Source organism: Lactuca virosa, chromosome 4, assembly GCF_052849685.1.
Source record: "Lactuca virosa cultivar CGN04683 chromosome 4, Lactuca_virosa_CGN04683_v6, whole genome shotgun sequence".
Taxonomy (NCBI): domain Eukaryota; kingdom Viridiplantae; phylum Streptophyta; class Magnoliopsida; order Asterales; family Asteraceae; genus Lactuca; species Lactuca virosa.
In genome coordinates this window covers 163,037,760-163,058,345 of record NC_136429.1, presented here as the reverse complement: position 1 = coordinate 163,058,345, position 20,586 = coordinate 163,037,760, and the positions used below count along the sequence as shown (strand labels likewise).

General features: G+C 34.6%; 1 protein-coding gene across 1 annotated transcript; it reads left to right on the top strand.

Moving 5' to 3' along the window:
- The first annotated feature begins 5,766 nt into the window (after positions 1–5,766).
- Positions 5,767–8,997, top strand: LOC145107653 (cytochrome P450 736A117-like). The gene is made up of 2 exons (XM_079044591.1): positions 5,767–6,734; positions 8,197–8,997. The coding sequence occupies exons 1-2, from the start codon at positions 5,820–5,822 to the stop codon at positions 8,806–8,808; spliced, it is 1,527 nt and encodes a 508-aa protein (XP_078900717.1). The 5' UTR covers positions 5,767–5,819; the 3' UTR covers positions 8,809–8,997.
- Positions 8,998–20,586: the final 11,589 nt, after the last annotated feature.

Genomic DNA, 20,586 nt, shown 5'->3' with positions numbered 1-20,586 from the left:
ATACAGATGTGGAGACGCTCATTAGATGTCAATAAAGGATCGACCTGTAAAGAAAAGATCTAAGGATTTTCACTAAGATTAAGAGTTGCAATAAGACAATAGGATATTCTCAGGGAGTTGTTAAAGCTTTTAGGGTGCAAGGTTTCGTTTGGCGATGAAGAACACAAAAGGATAATAAGTGACTAATGGAAATTTCTTAGATACTTTCATTCAGTTAAGGGTCACGTTAGATAGACCGTCGAGTGCAACTGCGTATGAGGTAGAGTCGTTTTACGCTTCAGGATAAGCTACGTGTTATGATTAGTATTTTCTCAAAGGAGTTATTGTGAGTTGATAGAATATTATAATCAAACCATAACACTCATATAGGGCGACAAATTAAACTTTAAAATCGATGCTACGATGTAATCATCAGCTAGTGCGTCGTGATTATAGGTTTTCGGGGTATGTTACGTGTTTGGTTTAGTTATTCCTTTTGTCGATAAGAGTAAGCGTTACTATAAAACTAGGATCGAATTTTAGCATTCATAGGTGGACATAGGACGACAAATAAATTAAGGATTTTGGATCGGTTACAGCCCTAAAAGTTTAAATAGTGGAAATTTGTTCCGTCAGGACATTCAGATAATGGTTGTGAGTCTCTAGGACCACCGAAGGGTTGATCGTGAGTCTTTAGGCCTGATGGGGATGATAACAAGAGCGATATGGCATCTTAATCCCAGTAGTTGGATAGTATCACGACATGTCATGAACATGCGTAAGAATAAATGGCTCGAACAATAGTTGTACCTTGATACACGTAAGGTAGTTAGAGCCTTGCGAGAAGGATATTGGTGACTTTGTTTTCATTATAATCAAGGTTGTAGAACTCATTACTCGGTACCTGTTCGGGCGACTACCGAGTAGCGAGTACTCGGGAGTACCCGGGAGTACTCGGGGAGTACTCAGATTCGGTAATTCATGTAGAAATGTTTTTAGGGAAATTATATATGTCAAAATCATAAGTTAAAATCATAAGTTGATTGAAATATATAACAAAATTACATATATGTGATTACACAAAAACTGAAAAACACATAATGGTCTTACTTCGTGAGTAATTACTGAAAATTTAAGATATATATGTAGTAATAATCACATGTGTGTGTGTTAAATAATAAATCATTAAGTATATTATAGATATTAATCACCGAGTTGATCGATTTTTACAATACTGCCCAATTCAGTAAGGAGTCGATCGGGGAGTACTCGGGATTCTGTAACTTGCCTTGGTAAGGGGCCGAGTAGCGAGTACTCGGAGGAGTAATCGGCCAACTCGACGAGTTTTACAACACTGATTATAATATAGTAGGTTTGAAGATACGCCAACCTTATAATGAGTCTGTCACCAGTAATGGAGTATTGGTTCCAAATTTTTCGAACTAGTAAAAGTATTATAGTAGCTTTGGTTAAACTTCAGGATGTTGGAACACCTGAACTAGGTAGAGAAAACTGCTTAAATCTAGGGTCACGATTGTTTTAAGAGTATAATGTAGAAAGTTGTCCTAGGACACAAAGTAAGAACGATATACCATAAGCCTTTTAGAGGCATGTTCCGGAAAATAGATTCTGTTAGCATGTGGTAGATAAATTTCCATAGTCAATCGCTTTATAGCGAGTTGACAATGTTCCTAGTCAAAGGAACAAATCGAGATTTTACATTTGTAGGCAATTTTCCATTGTAGAGAATAAATTAAGGAAGTACAGAACAAGGATTTCCCAGTTTTGGACGACTTCATGAGAAGTTCAGGAGTACATTTAAGGCAGAAAATGAAGTTCTACGGGGAGTATCAATGCGGCAACATCGACTAGATCACGAGTTGATCTCGATAACCCCAATAACATGACATGTAGGCATTATCTCAAGGTGCTCTAGGAGTAGGATTTCAGGGACGAAATCTTTGTAAGTGGGGGGAGAGTGGTAACACCCCTTTTTTCACTTTACATTAGGATTTAATATAAACGTTTGTTTATAAAATTCGACGTAGAAATATCGTGCTTATTAGCCTTAGTGATCTAAATGAAAGTCGTAGTAATCGTAAAAGCAAGAGTGTGCATATAAAGAATGTCTAAATCTGAATTCGTATGAGGATATTATGATTTTTTAAAACTTCAGTACAGTAGTGTGCAACATAGAAATCAAAGTAAAATCGGTTGAGTGTAAGCTGAAACATTCTAAACGAGAATCGAAGATGTCGTAATTACCAATTTGTCGACATGAAGACAGTCGAGAACGAAGATCATATAAAGGAGTTATGATTTTCACACAGAGTTTAACAGTGTAAGCCTCTATAAAAATATGAGTTAAATACAGACTTAGAATTAGTCGTCAGATTCTAAATGAAAATTGTAGTACTCGTCGATAGCTATGTGTGGATATAAAGAACGTTGAAAATGCAGATCATATGAGAAAGACACAACTTTTAGAAAAAAAAACACAGAAATTCGTATGCATGCGCGCAAGGCGCTGCACACATGTCTTCTAGAAAGGCTATGCAGACCATAAAGAATGTGACACGTGGCATGACGGAAACCTTCCATGCTACCTACCAAACGTGTGACACAACCTATATATAAGTGTGACGCTCCCCCTATAGAACTCTATAAATAGTAGCTTAAACCTCTTCATTCCTCACACCAAAAACTCTCTTACATCTCTCTCCATGTCCAATATTTCTGGGATTTTTCGGGAGTCGAGAAACTCTACTTTAGTGAAGCTCTGGAGCATCAGAGAGCCCGGAGAAATAGAAGCTTTCTAGTCGAAGTCCTGCCTGAGATCTTCCCGGTTTTCGCTAGAGATTCGTGTAAGTTAAACTGCACTTACTACGTTTTAAATGTAACTTATATTTATATTCATAATCGTTATTATGAATGTATAAATAAGGTTTATCAGTCATTCTAGTCATAATACTGAATGATCTACTTAAGGGAATGGTGTCTAGGCTAGATCTAGTGAGGTGTTTAAAGTGGGATTTCTGAATAGTATACTCTGTATACCAAACGGACCCTACCTCCGTTATGATCTTACCTGGTTGTTCCTTATTTGGTATATCTTTCGTTATTCATTGGTATTAGTGAACGATCTAGCATTTATTATAAGTTTTCCATATAGATTAATAAGTTGTAATATTATAGGTTAATACTTGTTAGGCGTGTTGCTCGTTAATTGGATCGCCCAGATAACTGTTAATCGTCGGAGTGTTTGTCCAGGTGAGTTACCTCACTAGACTTTATATTAAAAAATATGTCCATGTATGCTAGGATATAAGAGCTAGTTGAGTAGAGTCGAAAGTATACTCTCTATGTGCTTAAAGTTAGTGTACTTGAAGTATAAAGTATAGTCTTTATGTTCCCGTATGAGTAGAACTGAAATTTCCAAACCACATATTTTGCTCTTGGGAACGTCTTAAATGATAAAGTCATCAACTTGATGCCTTTGCATGGCTCAAAGAGGCCCAAAACTCATTTTTAACAGTCTAACTCCATAATATGAACATCAAATCTTGCATGGTTGAGCTAAATCCATCAAGATGCCATTGTTATGAACAAGGGACCTCAAAAACATCAAGATCTACTATTCTAATATTCTGGAGTAACTTATACTCACATGAATCAACCCAAGGGACCAAAATATACAAAAAACCCTCACTAGCCTAGATATAAACAAGGAATCACCAAGATTGAGACTTTATAGCTTCTTGAAGATGACGAAGGTGAATAGATTCTGGATCCACAAGCTTCAAGCCAACAAATGCTTCTCTAAAGGGTTCTTCTTTCTTCAAGATGCACCAAAAATACACCAAGACACACAAAATGCTCAAAATCTCTATAAAAGGATTAAGGTTTCATGGGAATTGCTTTGGGATGAAGGAGGCTGATGATAAAATAGGGCTTGAGGTTATAAAGTGCTTAAATAGGGTCGAAACCCTAAAATTTAGGGTTTGCCCATGACTCGAGTACGCCCAGCGTACCAGGGGAAAATCTTGTGTCCAAGATTCATCAAGGTACGCCCAGCGTATCTAAATTACGCCCAACATAAAAGGCCACCATGCAAAATAAATAAACACTTATAATTTTAAGAAATTTACCTGGAAACCGGGCGTTACATTTTCATATAACTACATTGTTATATAAGAACTTTGTTGGATTCCAACTCACACCAAAAAGATAAGAAGAGTGCTTCTGATCCGGATTCGATGATCTAGTTTTCCACAATGGCTCAATATAGCAAGCTACTTTGATCACAAATGACATCATCATGATAATGCATCTCGGCTATTAAGTTGTGAACATGCAATATAAGAAAGACTTGAAGATGTCATTGGAGGTGCTTCTTTATCTACTTCTACTCCTTGTGGATTCCTAATCACCATTATAGAAACCAAGAAAGAGTCTTGAGATATAGAAAAGAAAAGCTACCCCTTTTAATATATCATTGAGAGATCTATAGATCAAATCCCGAACTTCAAAGACACTGAGAAGAGGCAACATTAGGAAATAATCTTCAGCCTAACATGTTTTGATTAGGTAGATGCAGTAAGAACCTCTTTATTGATATAAGGCTCAAGAAAATTCCCATATTTGTTAGCAAATAAACTTCTGAGTTCATATAATTCTAGCAAATTAGTAAATCTTGCAACAACAAACATCAAAGTTGAGATATATTCCCTGCATTCCTCTGGGCATTCCCTATAAGGGCAATGAGGAATTTGTTTAATTTCTTTTAAATATTACATAAACCTTTATAAGTAATAAATAAAAAAACAGTTTCTAGTTTACCTTTGTTTATTCATAACTAAGAGATGATTTAGAATGAGCAAGCATGACTGTTTGATAAATTCATAACATGATGACAAATTTTGTTCAACATATAACTACTCAACATGTTTCCATCAAATAAAGTTGTCAATTTATATATCTAAGTTGTCACATGAACCTTAGTCATAAACTGCCTAATCTAGTTCCAAATAGTGCAATGTTCTAAAATTTCTAAAATCAAATAGAAAAATACTCTTCTGATGTGAAATTAATCTATTAAAGTTGTATCAAAAGTCAAACGATGTAATAACAGAAGAAGATTGTATTCAATGGTGTTGATTGTCATAAACTTTAAATTAATACATCAATCCATCATTATTTTCAAACTAAAAAAGAGAAGACACTATCACCAAAGAAACAAGAAAGCTAAAGAAGTAATTACCCTGTCATAGGCATTGGAATCAAGATTGTTCTTAATATGTTCAACAACATCGTTCCTCAGGAACTTCTGCATTGCGCTCCTCTTTCTCTTTATGATCTCGATTCTCCTACTCATCATCTTGATTTTTGACTTGCTAATACGGACAAGGGATTCCCTCTAATCCATTTCATGTCTTATATTGCTGTTAGCATTGGGGTAAGGATTGGTGTCGGCTGGAAAGGGGTTTCAATCAATGGGTCAATATGGTCAAGATGAACTACAAAGGGTAACATTAACATAAAGTACACTTCATTTTAATGTATAGAAATATTTATAGGAAAAAGAAGATAAAGGCAATTTAATTTCACATAGTTTAAGTACATATTCACACGTGCTTCACGTATATCGTGGAACTAAAAATGGGTATCATAGTACTTTTTAACAGTATATACAAAATGATATACTTTTGTTTAATGTACTCAAAATCACGCGATCTTGACAGATTTTCGTACCTAACTATTTCACTTCCTATAAATTGGCACCACACAGGTGATGTTCAAGAGGCATATTTTTACTTGCACACTAAAAAACGTCGAGTTACATGCCGGAAGGAACAATGTTTCCTATTGTTTATGCTCCCTCCTTTTTACTTCTAGTTTTCTTTCTCTTCATATTCTACTACTTTACTCGACCTTCCTCCAAGCTAAACCTACCGCCTTCTCCACCAAAACTGCCGGTGATCGGCAACATCCACCAGTTAGGAGCAGTACTCCACCGCTCCCTCGATTATCTATCCAAACGCTATGGTGGTCCACTGACGCTCATCCATCTCGGCACCATCCCAACCCTGATTGTTTCATCAGCCGAAGCTGCACGTGAGATAATGAAAACCCAAGATCTCACTTTTGCCACCAGACCCGAAGTGCGAAGGTGGCGTCAAGTCATGTACGACCTAAAAGAAGTCTCGGTGGCGCCTTATGGTGAGAACTGGAGACAATACAAGAGCATTATGGTTCTCAATTTTTTGAGCAAGAGCAAGGTGGAAAGTTATCGTGAAGTGAGGGAAGAAGAAATGGCGATTGCTGTTGAGAAAATCAAGAAATCTTGTAAACTGCAGGAGGCGGTGGATTTGAGCGATTTGTTCTTAACACTTACGAATGATGTGGTGTGTAGAGTCACGTTTGGAAAGAAGTACAGCGAAGGGGAGAGTGGAAGGAAGTTCAAGAAAATGTTGAAAGAATTTTGGGATGTTTTAAGTGAGCTTAATTTTGAGGATATTATTCCTTATCTTGGGTTTATTGATCAACTGAGAGGGGTTTCCGGTAGAGTTGTGAAAGTCGTTAAAGCTCTTGATGAGTTCTTGGATGGTCTGGTGGAGGAGCGTCTGAGGAAACACGCCGCTGGTGGTGGTGGTGATGCTGATGGCAGAGAAGATTTCCTTGAAATATTGCTTAAGATCCAAAAGGAAAATACGAATAGTGTTCTCGACAGAGACTCCATCAAAGGACTCCTCTTGGTAGAGAAGACTCTCTCTCTCTCTCTCTCTCTCTCTCTCTCTCTCTCTCTCTCTCTCTCTCTCTCTCTCTCTCTCTCTCTCTCTCTCACACACACACACACACACACACACACACACACACACACACACACACACACACACACACACACACACACACACACACACACACACACACACACACGTCTCTATCAATCTTTATCTCAATCTTTTTCCATACATAAAGATTATTATTATTTGTTATATTATGACTTTGATTAATATCTTCCTATCATTCAAAAGTATATTTTAGATGGTCTAGATGGACCATTTATGTTGACATATTTGCATTTGAGACTAATGCAGTGTATTTTGCACTACACCATATATAGAGGTTTATGGCTTTGGTGCATGAGATTTAATTGGACGTGGTACAAGTCCAATAGTACTAAATCACTAAACTTGTCTCACCTAAAACTGTAGTAGACATTGGGACATCTCTTATTAATATAAAATAATAATAATTCCACTATCATCAGTTCGATATTTATGTGAAAAATAATATTTTTGGCTTAATAAACGTGTTCTTGGTTTTATGACATAGTACTTTTAAATTAAATTAAACGATTTTTTATTCAGCATGTGATAGATTAAAGTGTTATATATCTTAAACAATAAAAATTATAAAGATAGTTTTTTTGTATAATTAAGCTTCAAAAATAAAAAACCTATGATTTAAATCGAACTCGAATATAGAATGGGTGACTAAAAATTAATTTACCCATTTTATATTTAAATTTTGGTATAAAACAAATGTTTTTAACTTTTGAACGCTGGTTATAGAAACTATCACTAGTTTTTTATTGTTTAAAATAAATAATTACAAGAGATTTTTTTTAAGAAATATTTAGTTTTTACTTTAATCTTTGAACTACCGAGTATAAAATCCTTTAATATAAAAGTTGTCATTGTCATAAAAAAGAGATAAAGATGTTTATAAAAGCCTTATAAAATATAAATTTAAATCCCACTAGAAGTCTTAAAATTATTAAAAAAATGCTATAATTTAAAAGTTATATATTGCCTTACACAATTCAAATTTGTTTGTGTTTATATATATATTTTTATATTTCTTATATTTTATACAATTAAACTTTTTTAGTTTATAAATCCGAAGATTTACAAAACACTTGTATAGTAAAATAAATATTATTTTATAAATGATAATAAATAACGTTAAATTTTCTTTGATTTTAATGTCAAAATACCAGATTGTATCTTTTGCATATGAGATGCCACATCGAGACACGTAACTTAACTCATATATATATATATATATATATATATATATATATATATATATATATATATATATATATATATATATATATATATATATTGTGAATTTAATGAATATTATACGTCTAATTTTTTTATTAATGGTTACAGGTTTTATGTTCTAAGCAATTAATCTTTATTATTGTAGGATGTATATACTGCTGGCACAGACACAACAGCAACAGTGTTGGAATGGGCATTTGCTGAACTTCTAAAACAACCGAAGCTTTTCAAGAAACTTCAAGATGAAGTGAGGATGGTTCTCGAGGACAAGGAACAAATAAGCCAACAAGATATCGACAACATGACATATTTGAAAGCTGTGATCAAAGAAACTCTACGTCTTCATCCCCCGGCTCCAACCCTAATTCCCAGAGCCTCCAGCCAAGATACAAAAGTCATGGGCTACGACATCAAGAAAGGAACTAGAGTTATCATTAATGGATGGGCTATTCAAAGAGACCCTAAAGTATGGGATGAAGCCGATGAGTTTAAACCTGAAAGGTTCTTGAACAGTACAATTGATTATAAAGGACATGACTTTGATCTAATTCCCTTTGGTGCTGGAAGAAGAGGGTGTCCGGGGTTAGCGTTTGCAATAGCTATAGATGAACATGTGTTAGCTAATCTTTTGCACAAGTTCGATTGGGAGTTGCCAAATGGAGAGAAGGCAGCGGATCTAGATATGGAGGAACAACCTGGTATTACGGTTCACAAAAAAGTTCCTCTTATGGTCATGGCAAAACCGATCTCTTCCTAATTAAGTTATAGTATGTCATTCAAATAACGGGGTTGAATAATATAGTAGTAGTAGTTGAGCATTTCAATTTCTCATATGGGCTTGCAGCAATCACAGTTTAGATCGATAGGATCGGCTGATGTGGACTTTGTTTTTATTACATGATGTGGACAAAGAAAGTTATTATTACTATATTATTAACCCACTCCACTACGTGTTCCCTTAAACTAATCGCATGGTATACATGAGCTGAGCTTTCATGGATAAAAAAAACAAATAGAAAAATAAGGTGACACTTGGACACAATTATTGAACCCAAACTTTTTGTTTTGTAAAATCAATATTATCCTTTACTGGTTAATATTTTATTATTTTGTGGGTATTAACTAAAATATGATTATATGTGAAAGTTCTTATTACCACATGCCTTTTTATTGCGGTCCACGTTTGCAGTAAATATAAAGGAAGTGATCCGTACAAGCACTAAATAAAATTTAGATCAAAGGGAGCTTGTGGTTAAAAAATAGAGAAAATTTGCGAAATGACAAAAAAGTAGAGGTTGTTTGAAGAAAATGTCTAAGAATTAGGAGTGTTTGAAAAATTATCACGTTTAGCTCTGAGAAACATAGAAACTCTATGAGGAAATGACGTGGCGGGTAAAAAGACAAAAAAAAAAATTATAAAACTTTAATTCTGCATAGGATGCATCGTTCCACAGAGATGTCCTCTATGGATTTGTTCTTCAGATGTACTCTTCTGAGGAATTGTTCTTCACTAAAACATGGTCTATGTTGACTAAATCGTCGAAGAAAGAGACCTAGAAACATGGTTTTATAGTTTAAATTGTTATTTTGAATAATTGATATGTGCTAAATGTTGATACCTCGTTAGATTTAAAAGAAACAAATATCAAAATCGTTAGTTTTTCCCTGCCACGTTATTTTCTTAGAGAGTTTTCTTGTTTATCAGAGATAAAGGACTTCCGCAGAGGCCCTCTTTGTGGAAGTCGTGGTTATTTTTCGAAAACTTGTAATTCTTGGTCATTTTCTTCAAACAGCCCATCATTTTTTGTTATTTCACAAATTTAACTCCAATAGGAAAAAAGGAAATTGTTACTAAAAACAATTTGTAATAAATCAGTGGAAAATTCTTAAACCTTATTGAAAAAATGTATTTTTAATATTTTGTGAAAAGGTAATTACATCTAGTTTTGGGTTTAAATTCTAAAGTTGTATTATATTAAGGTTTTCTAATGTTGTGTTTCTTTTCTATTATAGAGATAATCGTATTGTTAATATTTCAAGTTGGCGATCAAATTATGTGTATATACCCGTCCCATCATACAAGTTGTTTTGAATGTTTGGGCACGATAAGGAAGCCGAACAATAGAGTTATCTTACACTTCCAATCCATAAGAGTTTAGATAAGTTAAATTGATGAACTCAAATGAATTAAATAAAATAAAAGTCTTTACAAATCTAAAAAGTTCAACAAGGCCGTGATCACATGGGGTTATTTAGCCGGACATATTGAGCTCAAACATTAAAAACATCATTGATGAATAATTAATTTGAAGAAATCTTGAGTATTGCTTGATCTATATGAACTTGATCGCTGACGACATTTACTCCTCCTAACGAAATGTCGTCGGCTAAGCTTATACCGACGACAAGTCGTCGGTGCAGCCTCGTCGGTGGAAGTGGAAAAAATGGTCGGGATAGAAGTCGTCGAGATAGTGCCCCCCAATACCGACGACAAGTCGTCGACAAAGGGTTGTCGGATCTGATTTTCGAGGGAAAAAAGTCTTATTATTTACTTTTACAGACAACTTGTCGTTGGCATAGAGACAATTTATACCGACGACATATCGTCGGGACACATTGACCTATTGCGATGACATGTCGTCGAGAAAAGTGGGTAACAATTTTTTCCATTTGACGACTTGTCGTCGATATAGGTCAAAAGCGTTTTTAAACTTACGAAGACATGTCGTCGATATAGCCTATTTATTATTATTATTATTATTATTATTATTTTTAATATTTTTCACATATTCTGTTATATATACTAAACTTTTTTTAAAACAAATCCAGACTGCGGCATAATGTCAAACACTAAATAAGCATATCAAACCATCATAATTCAAATTCAAGACTCAAAAGTCTACTACATACCAAAATAACAAAAAAAAAGTATTCACCAAACATTGTTCAAAATAACATAAAAGATCAATCACCCCAATCTTCATCTGTTACTTCGGTCTCGTTGGTTGGTTCGGGGATATTTTGTGTAAATATATTGGGATTGAATTGAAATTGTGGTATTGATAGAGGTTGGAAGTTATGAATTACGGCCGCCAATGAGTTATTATATATTTGTTTCATTTATTGCATGTACTGTTGCATTTGTTGGGTTAATGTAACAATTTGGCTATTATCCGTATTTGTGAGATTTGGATTTGGAAGGATGTTGATTTGGAATTAAATGATTGTTGGTTCTTGGTTTTCTTCCAACTCCGCGAGTAATTTCGCGTCTCTCACTGAGGGCACGAGTAAGACAATGAGACTCATTTACATGTTCGCTCTCCCGGAGCTCTTTTTGCATCTCCGTATACTGCGCTTGAATCTTTTCCTAAAATAAAGAAAACAATAAACATACATTAATTAAAACAAATAACTAAATTTAAACACTAAAATAATAATAATATACCTTAAAAAACTATAATAATAATAATAATAATAATAATAATAATAATAACAACATATTAACTTCGTTTACTACTTTTTTTTTACTCCTAAACTAACACATAATTCCACCTATGTCCACCTTCGTTTACTACTTACACAATCTTCTTCTGCTCGCGGTGTACACCAACCCCGACTTTCCTTGAAGCATATATGTCTCCAACCCTCAATATGTCGCGGGCTTAGTCCTTTTTCAACCTATAATAAACCAAAAACACTTAATATATTTATATAACTGTTAATAATTTTTTTGTATAATACAAATAAATTTTATTACCCCTGTATGATGTCTGTTAGCATATAACCTACTACCATGAACACTTGTATTTGGAAGTTTGGCCCTACATTCTCTATCTTTTGCCGACTGATTCATATAACACTCGTTCAAAAAGAGTTCATCAATCAACTCATTCCAAGCTTTATCGTCTATATCTTTCAGTGGATTTTTTTCTTATAGTTTCTACATCCTCATATTCGTCAACTTCGTCAAGATGAAATTTCGGTTCATGTTTGTGTTCTTTATATGCTCTTTGGCAATCGACATTTACAGCCGATTGAACGTCTTTAAAATATGTTTGCAATAAAAAATCAAATTTAATTAGTAAAAGAAATATTTAAAAAGTCTAAAAAAATTTACATATAAAAAATATTGTCTACTTACTTCTAACTCAGGATACATAGATTTTGTTTATTCGAGTAGTACATTTGATGCCAACAAATTTGAGATGAACCCCGTTAACATTTTGACATTTTCCCTAGGAATCGATAGGTCTCCCTTTCGCTATCAATTTGCACGGGTAAAGGATTCTCACTGTTGGCCCTATATGCTGCATACATACTAAAACTTCTTCCTTTTCCACACATTTTTTTTGGGTTTCCTACATTGACATATAGAATTAGAAATTTAGAACTTTAAAAATTATCCATTCAAACGGATCGACCTCCCTTTGTATCGCCGACTTGTCATCGGGATAGAGGTCACAAAAAATGACTTCGTTTCAGTTTTATCTGCAACATTACAATTAAACATAGAAATTGTTTTTATAAAATCTATAGGTACGACTTGTAGTCGGTATATATGTAATAACAAAATGTTTGATGACACACCCTCATTCACGTCATTATAAACAAACCGAGTTCAACACAATAACATAAGGCCCCGTGGTAGGGCATATTCTCTCCGTGGAGGAGAAATAGTTATCACCCTTCTCATTGATTGTGCTCATTCCACACATCTAACAAACTATACAAAAGAAGATGTGCCATCAAATAAAAAATATTCCTTCGCCTAACGTCAGCATGGGGAAAAGAGAAACAACATTATTAACCTATAATAGGCGAATTAATAATACGGAAAGAAAGTAATAATTCTCTCTTACATAATACAAACACAAAACCTTACTATCTTACCAAAGTAGCTTGCATGTTTTCATGTGCTCCTGGGACCTCTTCTTAAAAGTGCGGTTGAGGTTCTTTCTTCTCATTACGATGTCAGGACTCTATCTGAGTGGTTATCTTTATTCGTGTGACAACCCGAAATTTTTACAAGAATAAAATTTCTCTTTGGTCAAACTTATTCCTTCCATGATTCTTAAAATTTGATGGGTTATAAGTGTTGAAGCCTAGTAACTAAGTGTGTTATAGTTTGGAAGAGAAAAGCAAAAGGAATTGAAAAGCTTCGCATGGCCGCAAACAACTTCGGACCGTGAACCCTCGGTTCACGGCCGTGAACGAGGCTTCGGCCGTGAACGAGGCTTCAGCCGTGAACCAATTGCCGACTTCGGACCGTGAACCTCTCGACAATGAACCCTTGCATATATATTTGAGTGTTAACCATTTTCACCACATTTTCGCATCTTCCAGCCGTGATCCTCTCAAACCTCTCTCAAGTATCATCTTCCAAACCTTTTCTTAGATTATTGTTTGGATCTTCAAGGTATTCTTCATTTCCTTCAAGAACACACACAAATCTCCAGCCTAAAACACTTGAATCTTCATCATCCTTCAAGAACAACTGGCCGTGAACTCAAGAACACAAGCTGTTCTTGGGCCGTGAACACCTCCAAGTGGCCGTGAACACCTCCAGGTGGCTGTGAACTCCATTTCAGCATCCTAAACGTGCTTCTAACACTCTTTTGGACTCGTTTGTGCTTCGGGATTTCACTCGGGAAATTTACCAATCTATACCAAATCTTCTATTTGAATCCCTCAAATAAGGTGAGTTCATACCCCCATATTTTCCAAGCTTTTTAATGTTTTAAGAGGGGGGGGGGGGAATACAAGTAAAACACAAGATTGCTTGTGTTTAAAAACATAATTTACTTATTATGTTTTCTTACTGTTTAAATGTATTTGAACTTGAAACTTGATAAAATCATAGAAATCAACTTATAAACTATAATAGGTATGGTTTATGGATCATAGGAACTATTTAAAAAAAATCTAGGTTAAAACATGGAAATGAACTTATAAACAATAATAAGTACAGTTTATGAAACAAAAGGAAATCTTTTTACAAAATTACTTGTTAAATTATTAAAAGGTTTTACATTTTATGTAAATAATTAATACATGATTGTGAACCACTCGATGTTCCACTCAGGGTACCCGTTAGAATCTTAATTATAACCAGAGTCTTCTTAAGGGAGAGCGTGAGTTGGTGTATAGATGTATACGAGATTAACTTCGTATTAGTATGGTTATAATGAATATTCACAATAGTATTAACTAATTATTTACATAAAGATATGATTTTCCTAAACTTTCCCGAGGAATACTAACTATATGATTTCTCAGTATATATACAATAGGGTTAGATAAAATTAAAGTCTGATAGACAGTGGAATGTGTGACTTTCGCCTCATTTCCTGTTCCTTGTTTGGTTGGGGGCCTAGGGCAGATTCACCCATTCAACTGTCTATTCGATTTCGGTATTATACAACTCATGTGTACTAAGTGATCATATGAGGGTAGTATGGTCACGTCGAGTTTTCAGGGTAATTACATGTTCAGATAGGGTTACTGATAAACAAAACCGGGTATCATTAAGTTAAGTATGGTAATTATACTTGTACTTCTCGGTCTTGGAGCGTTAAAGACTACAAATCGGTTTTATAGAAAATATAGGATTTTCTATGGTTTACATCGTTATTTTGGAAGATAAACTTATTTACAAAAGGTTTAATATTTTATTATTAAACTAGTATTACATAAATGACCTTTATGGTTAATTCTATAATTCCTTAGTTTATACATTCAAATTATATATAAATAATATCCGATAGGCAGTGGAATGTGTGACTTCCGCCTCATTTCCTGTTCCTTGTTTGGTTGTGGGCTTAGGGCAGATTCACACATTCAACTGTCCGTTCGATATTAGGTTATATATAGTTAGTATAAACTAAGTGATTATAGAAGGAACTATTGTGTTTACCATTTTACCAGGGATTCCTTAATGTTAATTATGTAATTACTTGATGAATACATTAGGATTATATATAATAAAGATCCGGTAAACAGTGGAATGTGTGACTTTCGCCTCATTTCCTGTTCCTTGTTTGGTTGTGGGCTTAGGGCAGATTCACACATTCAACTGTCTAATCGATATGTATTATATATAATTAGTATTCACCAAATGATTACAAAAGGATTAACTTCAGTCATTTTACTTATTAAGAAAATATAGGATTTTCTTAAGGGACGTTTTCAAATTAAAGGATCATTAAACTTAATGTTAAAAGTACTTAGAGAATACGTCATGGTTAGATACATGAGGATCCGACAGATAGTGGGATGTATGGAATCTGCCTCATTTCCTGTTCCTTGTTTGGTTGTGGGCTTGGGGCAGAACCACACAGTCGACTGTTTGTTCGATCTAAATGTATATGACTTGTATTCACTAAGTACTCGTAGAAGGAACAATCATGAGTCATTTTACTAATCATTTTCCAGCAGAAAATAAAGGATTTTTTGGAGGAACTAGCGAACTTTTCAAAAGGATAAAGAATATACTTTCTATAACAAAAATACTTATGAATTCACCAACTTTAATGTTGACACTTTTTCAAAACACTTGTATTATCAGGGTCGTTAGTAGACATGTACTCTCTCCCAGGTGTTGCGAAGACGGAGCTTTACGTCTTAACTTTTGTTGTACTTATTATGAATTTCAAGTAATGTTTTGAACATAATGTAAATATTATATTATCAATACAATGGTTGTTGTTACTTTGATTAGTATGATGCATGTGTTGTGATACTTAAACATGACGTCCTCCACCCCCGAACGTTTCCGCCGTTCCGGTTTGGGGGTGTGACAATTCGCATGATCATAACCTAAAAGAGTTGGATTACATCAGTGACACCATACATCTTGAAGCTAATCAGAAAGCTCTCCAGATGAGCAAGCCCGAGAACCCTGGAGGAATTAACTCCATTAGCTCAATTCAACTGATCACTCCCTCCATTTAAATTTCGACCATGGTATGAAATTCAATTGCAACCCAAACAACCCCAAGTGGTTTCTTCTATACTTGGATGACCATAAATAAACCCTTCTCCACCACCTGCATTATTGTAATATTCTGTTTCGAGAAGTTTCTTATTTCGGGATTATGGACAATATATGGATCAAGTAAAGGCCTTAGGATTCAAGGGAATAGGGTTTAGGCCCTATTGGATTATTGATAATATTGTTTATGCGACCCAAGCCCTTGGTTTATGTTTGGAGTCAAAGGGTAAGACGGGAAAAGTGATGTTTCAGACTTCTTTCATGGATTAAGGATTTTAGTTCGGTATGTTTTAAGTTAAAAGTAATTAGATAAGATTGTGGGGATCTTCAATACCTTTCTGTGCATATAAAGAATGTTGAAATCGGAGTTGAAACGAAGAAGTTACGGCTGTTTGAAGTTAAGCTGGAAGAAGAGAGTCTGGTAGTACGCTGGGCGTACTAGGTTGAGGAGTCGCATGTTTAGGGCATTACGTTGGGCGTAATTTTATGTACTTTGGGCGTACTTCCGCAGAGTGCAAACCCTATTTTCGTGGTTTTGAGCCCTACTTAACGACTCTAATCCATGAGGGTCCTTCCTAACATCAACCTCCACACTCTTGAGCCTCCAAATTGAAACCCTAGCCCCTAGAACAAATCTTGAGCCTTTCTATGTGTTTTGAGTGCATTTTGGATGAAAGAGAAGTTCAAGCTTGTGGATCCAAAGGCTACATTGCTTTTCTCAACTCCAGAAGGTATAAAGCTTCAATCTTGATGATGCATTTGTTAGATCTAGCTAGTCTTGGGTGTTATGAGCTTTTTGGTCACTTTAGTGCATAAAGTTTAGATCTTGAAAGTTTGCACCATTTTAATGGATAAATTTGAAAAGTTTATCCATTATGGAGCTATTAAGAACCATAAAAATGTGATCTTGGTCCTTCTATCCCTTCCATGCAAGAGTTATGATGTCTTAATGGATTAATAAGTTAGGGTTTTAGCTTTTGGACCTTTTCTAGCCATGGAAAGTCATAAAGGTGGAAACTTTATGACTTAAGTCGATGTTTTGAGTCTAGATATGAGTTTGGATGGAAATTCCTTAAGGAATAAGCACTTAATGAGAAGGAGGATGTCCAGACGTAGAACATTGGGCGTACCAAGGGGTACGTTGTGTGTACTTGGTCAAGGTCCCGTGTTTTGGTCAAGGATTGACTACGTCGGGCGTAATACTGAGTACGCTTAGCGTACTCAGTCAGTTTAACTTCTTTGACTTTTTGACTTTGACCTTTGACCAAGGGTTAACCAAGTTTGACTTAGGGCATTTTGGGTATTTTAAGTTGTGGTTTGATATTTGGTCACTGTTTATTGTATAGATGACCAGTAGAGATAACTTTTGGAAGCAGTGATCTGTGCGACTATTTTTTAGACAGTAAGGTAAGTCTTTTCATAGTATTTGCGAGTCGAAGGCACCAATTCCGGCTCATTATTATGTTATAGGTTGCTAGATGTCTCTATGACTCTTGCATGTGTTTGTATATATATTGGGTGGGGCCCGATGTCGGGCGGAGCCTGATGAATGTGTTGGGCGGGGCCCACCACATATGACTCACAGATCTGTATCAGGTGGGGCCCGACGGATGCCGGGCGGGGCCCGATGTATGTATGTATGTATGTATGTATGTATGTATGTGTGTATGTATTTATGTATGTATGTATGTATGTATGTATGTATGTATGTATGTATGTATGTATGTATGTATGTATGTATGTATGTATGGTATCTAGTATTTTGGGGAACTCACTAAGCTTTGTGCTTACGATCTATGTTTAAAATGTTTTTCAAGTAATTCTGGTTCCAAAGGGAAGATCTCGACGTGATTGCATCGCATCCACCGGTGTTCCGCATTTTATGAATCGATTTGTACTATGATAACTATTAATATTATTTTATACTTGATGGCTTTTAGAAATGAATGAATGGATTGTTGATTTTTTCGGTTTAAAAAATAATATTTTTACTTAGAATTTTGGGACGTTACAATTATAACCATTAATTGGTACGCAAAAACTACTGCTAGTGACAAGTTTTAGCATAGAAGATGTAAAAATGTTACATGTATATATGGGATTTTTCAGATGGCCTAATTTTTCTACTCCATTCCCTACAGTGTCCTCAATCTCTCATACAAACACCAATATTCCTATTTACAACATCAATCTGAATACTTCAAACCCATTATTGGTTTTCTCTATAACTAATCTTAACCCAAGTAGTAACAACTTATCACCGCCTGATGCTACCCATGAACTACCCTCATCACAATTTGTCAAACCTCAAAACATACTATAGAAAAAGCTTACCGGACCTCCAAAAATACTATGGAACTACAAATCCAAATAGATATAGACACTCATGGAAGGCATATACTATCTCTCAAGCTAGATCAACACTTCTACATTATTTACCTTAGCACAACTCTAATTTTAAAGTTGGATCCTAACTAAAAACTTTAGCTCCAAATAACATCCAAAATTTCAATCAATTAAAAGAAGAATTACTTACCATTTTTATGTAATTATGAAATACCGAGCTAATGCGAAGACCAGTATGGGATGACAACCAAACCACTCATTGTTAGTAGTCAAATCAAAATTGTAAAAGTGCACCATTTTTATGTTGATGGGGAGAGTGGAATAAACATCATGTTTGAGCACTACTACAGATAACTTCCCAGATCCTGGAAAGTAGGATTACAAAAGGAAAAAAGCTCATATGATAGGATATTTGGGTCACAACACATGGATGATAGGTAACATCTACTTACCATTCACATTGAGAGATTCTAGAATCACCATAAGAAAGAATGTTACCATCGAATTCACAATTGTTTGCAAACCTTCTCAATATAATGTTAACCTAGGACGAGTCAACATGATGCACTTTGAGGTAATGACATTCACCATCCATGACTTACTTAAATTATGAACAAATTAGTGAGTGGAAACAGTTATTGAAACACCAGCTTATGTTACCCATTTTCACCAAGTAATGCTTCCAACAAATATTGCTCAAGGGAAAACATGACATTGATAACATCATCCCATAGAAAAGAAAGTCATCAAAAAGTCCTTACCAAGCTAGACAATCAAGATGGTAGTGAACTTACTGAGGTAAACCAGATCAAAATTAGTTAATATTTTATTAAAATACATATATGTCTTCATATGGGAGCCCACATACATGGTTAAGGTATCCAACAAAATGGTAGAGAAAAACCTGAATATGGAACCGAGTAGAAACTCTATTTGATAAAAAAAAGAGTGGACATGAAAGGGACTAGAATGCATATATTAATGTACAAGTAACAAACCTACTAACAAGCACGAATCATGTGTAGGTGTTCCTTATGTGGATTTCCAACCTAGTATTGGTCTTAAAATGTGGCAGTACTTGGTGAATAAATATTGAGTACACCAATTTGAATAAGGCCTGTCTAATGAATTGTCATTTATGCCAGAAATTGACCAATAAGTAGATTCTATACATAGTTTGAAATGGAAATGTTTCTTGGATACCTACAAGGGGTACCACTAGATCTTGGTGAAGAAGGAAGATGAGGAGAAAATAAATTTTTATACTGAGCATGGAATTTTGTACTACTACAAAATTTTATTCAGACTCAATAATAGCGAAGCCACATAAGAAAAATTTGGTGTATAACATGTTCAAAAGCTAACTAGGTCAAAATGTAAAATTACACATAAACGAAATGGTAATCCAAAGTAATAATGCAAATTACTTCTTACAAGATATAAAAGAAACCTTCTGAACATTAAGAGTAGGAAATATGAAACTAAATCCAATAAAGTGTAATTTGGAGTTAAATAAGGCTAATTTATTGGATATAATGTCACCAGGGGAGGAATAAAACTTAATACATATAAAGTGGAAGAATTGAAAAAAAACTCCATCTCCTAATAGCGTAAAAGACATCTTGGGGTTAAACAATAACCTTACTATAATACAATGTTTTATAGCCAAGTCAGCCTATCGAGCACTTCCATTAGTAAAAATGATAAAACTATATATCAATAAGTATGAATTTAGGTTGATGGGTGTAGAAGAGGAGGCATTACACAAAATAAATGATATTCTGAGCAACTTACCTATGATTGCCAGTCATCCACCAGAAGAAGTGTTGTCTATGTATCTATTTGTTGGCAACGAAAGCATAAGTATCGTACTTATAGTAGAATGAAAAATGGAAAACGCCAATTTACTTTGTTAGAAAATACCTAAAAGGAACAAAACTCAACGACCTTCCCCTAGAGAAGCTGATTCTTTTGCTCATTTATTCCATTCGATGTATTAAAGGCTATTTCTAAGCATATCACGTAGAGATCCTAACAATGTTCTTCCCAAACAACGATTCAATCAAGATATAAACGAAGAACACAATCAAATACTTTGAAAATAAAAATTTATTTCTTAAGAATTAGATTCATAAAGTACAAGAGATAATCATACTCTTGGATTGATGAACCTCCACATATAAAGTTAATCAAGTATAT

Coding starts and splice junctions, on each gene's coding strand:
- LOC145107653 (XM_079044591.1), top strand. CDS start 5,820: ATGCCGGAAGGAACAATGTTTCCTATTGTTTATGCTCCCTCCTTTTTA. Junction 6,735..8,196: donor CCATCAAAGGACTCCTCTTG/GTAGAGAAGACT, acceptor TTATTATTGTAG/GATGTATATACTGCTGGCAC.